The following is a 2,422-nucleotide window of genomic DNA, read 5'->3' as shown; positions in this document are numbered from 1 at the left end:
GCCGGGCCTCCATGGCCTCACTCTCAGTTGTTACTATTTCGAAGGGAAATACTGGCACTATATATCCCTCCACTACTCCCCTTCAATTCACCCACAATGTAATGTTCATCTCTGGAAAACCCTTAACTCTCGCACCATCCAATTTTTCAATCCAATTAGTAATACATTAAATCCCCAACCACATGAGAGAGAGAAAGAGAGAGCTTAGCTAGCCGGCATCAGAATTCAGACGAGAGCGTGTGGCAGCAGGGTGGAGCTAGGGAAGCAAATACTTGGCCATATGGCCCACGCACGGCACTAAGAAGCACGGCCCGGCCCGGCTCCCATCGTGCCCGTGCCTGGCACGGCCCGATCGTAGTGCCGTGCCTGAGATGCCATGTTGGCCCGTAGTGCCGGCCCAGGCACGACACGGATAATGGGCTGGCACGACGCGGCCCGATCAATCCTAGCCATCGGATGCTTTCAGAGGATTCCATAGCCGTTGGATAAGAGTATATAACACCAAACCTAACTCCCCCAAGGATTCCTCCCAGTAGCCGTCATCTCTCGATCTCTCTCTTGTCCTCCACGCGCAGTCGCGCCCTCCTCCCCGTGTCCGACTCCTCCCGTCCCTACAGTCCCGCCCAGCTCCTCCTCCGGTCCTCCCGAGCTCCCCACTGCGGCTCCCCATGGCGGCTCCTCCGTCCTGTGCTCCCGTCCTTCCCATCTGCTCGACGGCGCGGCGACCTCTGTGCGGTGGCGCGGCGACCTCTGTGTGGTGGCATGGCCACGGGCGCGTCTTCGCGGCGCCGGGGCTCGGCTAGGGTGCAGCGGCACGGCGGCGGGGGCGAGCTCACTCGGTGGAGACACGTCTGCGACAATGGCGCGTCCGACGCGAGTGCGGCTCGACTGCGGCCATGGCGGTGGGCCGGCACGGCCCCGGCGGGCCGTCGTGCCTATCGGCACGGCACGACTGAGTTGTCATAGGACCTTGCCCGGTCCGAGATGCCGGCACGGCAGCGCTACACGACACGGCACGGCAGCGCCGCCGTGCCCCGTCGTGCCATGTCCCACCGTGCCGTGCCTCGCCGTGCCGTGCCTGGGCGGCCCATTTGGCCATGGGAAGGAACAGGGATTTAAATGCTGCTGTTCATGACAATAAAGAAAACCATCACCTCCTTCACCTCAACGAGCATCATCATCGGCATAACCTCCACAAGCCAGAAGCCACCATCACCATCATCATCATTATATAACGCAAACGGGAGTACACCAACGCACCACAAATACGCAGGCAGGCACACGGTCGAGGTATCCTGGTTCCACTTCTGCGCTGCCTCCGTCCTCCCCGTAGCTCCAGCTCCCACTACTCCTCAGTGCATACACACACGAGATAGCTAGCTAGCTAAGCTAGTACTGATCAGTTGCGTGCGGCAGAGTTGGAAGATGAGCAGGAACAACGGCAAGGTCGGGTCGAAGCTGCAGGAGCTGCGGCTGAGCCTGTCGCGGTCGTCGCGCGGGGGCGCGGCCGGGGGCTCGTCGGGGGCGACGACCCACCACCACGGCGTCGGCGGGGGCTCGCCGAGGAGGCTGTCGTCGTCGTCCTCCTCGACCGCCTCTCCCCCGAGCTCGTGCGTGTCGTCGGAGGGAAGCCCCGAGGCGGGAGCAGGCGCCGGCGCGCCGATGATCCTGGCGGGGTGCCCCCGGTGCATGATGTACGTGATGCTGTCGCGGGAGGACCCCCGGTGCCCCAAGTGCCACAGCACCGTGCTCCTCGACTTCAACGACGCCCCCAACGACCCGCGCCACGCCGGCGCCAAGGGCAAGGGCGGCAAGCGAGGCTGACGCCTGACGGCTAAAGTCGCCGTCCTCTCGCCGGCCGGCCAAGAGCTAGCCGGGCGCGCGAGCCATGGTAATCTCCATGGCCAGCGCAACTGCATGCCGTCAGTTGTGTCCTTTACGTACGTGGGTACGTACGTGTTCCTTGTGTGTCCGTGTGTGTGTTCGAGTTGATCAGAAAGGAATTATTGCGTAGACCCGTTCTTCCATGGGCCAGCTATAGGATGAGAAGTGAAGCTAGCTAGCTGAAGTGTATGTTGGACATCGGGGTGCCAATGGAACGGGTCTAGGTAATAATTCCGGCCGCGTCGTCCCTCGGTCTCTACCTTTGTGTGTGTGTGTGTGTGTGTGTGATGTCTGCAGAGTGAGTGCAGAAGACGTGCGTCGGTGCGTGTCATGTGTGTGTTGTGGTCTGTACGGGGCAGTACTGGTAAGGATTAAGATTTTGTCTCGGAGATTTTATGGAGCGTAATGCGTGCACTCGTCTTGGCGTGGCGTAAATACACAGCAGCAACCAGCAAGCCGTGGGTGCAGCAGAACTGCAGATGCATGATCTCATCGCCATTTATACAACACACACAAGAGACGGGTGTGCTATATGCTA

General features: G+C 60.8%; 1 protein-coding gene across 1 annotated transcript; it reads left to right on the top strand.

The window, feature by feature from the left end:
- Positions 1-1,306: 1,306 nt before the first annotated feature.
- Positions 1,307-2,206, top strand: LOC136514754 (protein GL2-INTERACTING REPRESSOR 1-like). Its single transcript, XM_066508468.1, has one exon. The coding sequence runs from the start codon at positions 1,426-1,428 to the stop codon at positions 1,822-1,824; it is 399 nt and encodes a 132-aa protein (XP_066364565.1). The 5' UTR covers positions 1,307-1,425; the 3' UTR covers positions 1,825-2,206.
- Positions 2,207-2,422: the final 216 nt, after the last annotated feature.

The sequence above is a fragment of the Miscanthus floridulus genome, chromosome 17, assembly GCF_019320115.1.
Source record: "Miscanthus floridulus cultivar M001 chromosome 17, ASM1932011v1, whole genome shotgun sequence".
NCBI lineage: Eukaryota > Viridiplantae > Streptophyta > Magnoliopsida > Poales > Poaceae > Miscanthus > Miscanthus floridulus.
The sequence above is the reverse complement of the archived record's forward strand: the minus strand, read 5'-3'. Positions and strand labels throughout refer to the sequence as shown.

What these genes read in the sequence shown, in the direction of transcription:
- LOC136514754 (XM_066508468.1), top strand. Translation starts at nt 1,426, where the DNA reads ATGAGCAGGAACAACGGCAAGGTCGGGTCGAAGCTGCAGGAGCTGCGG.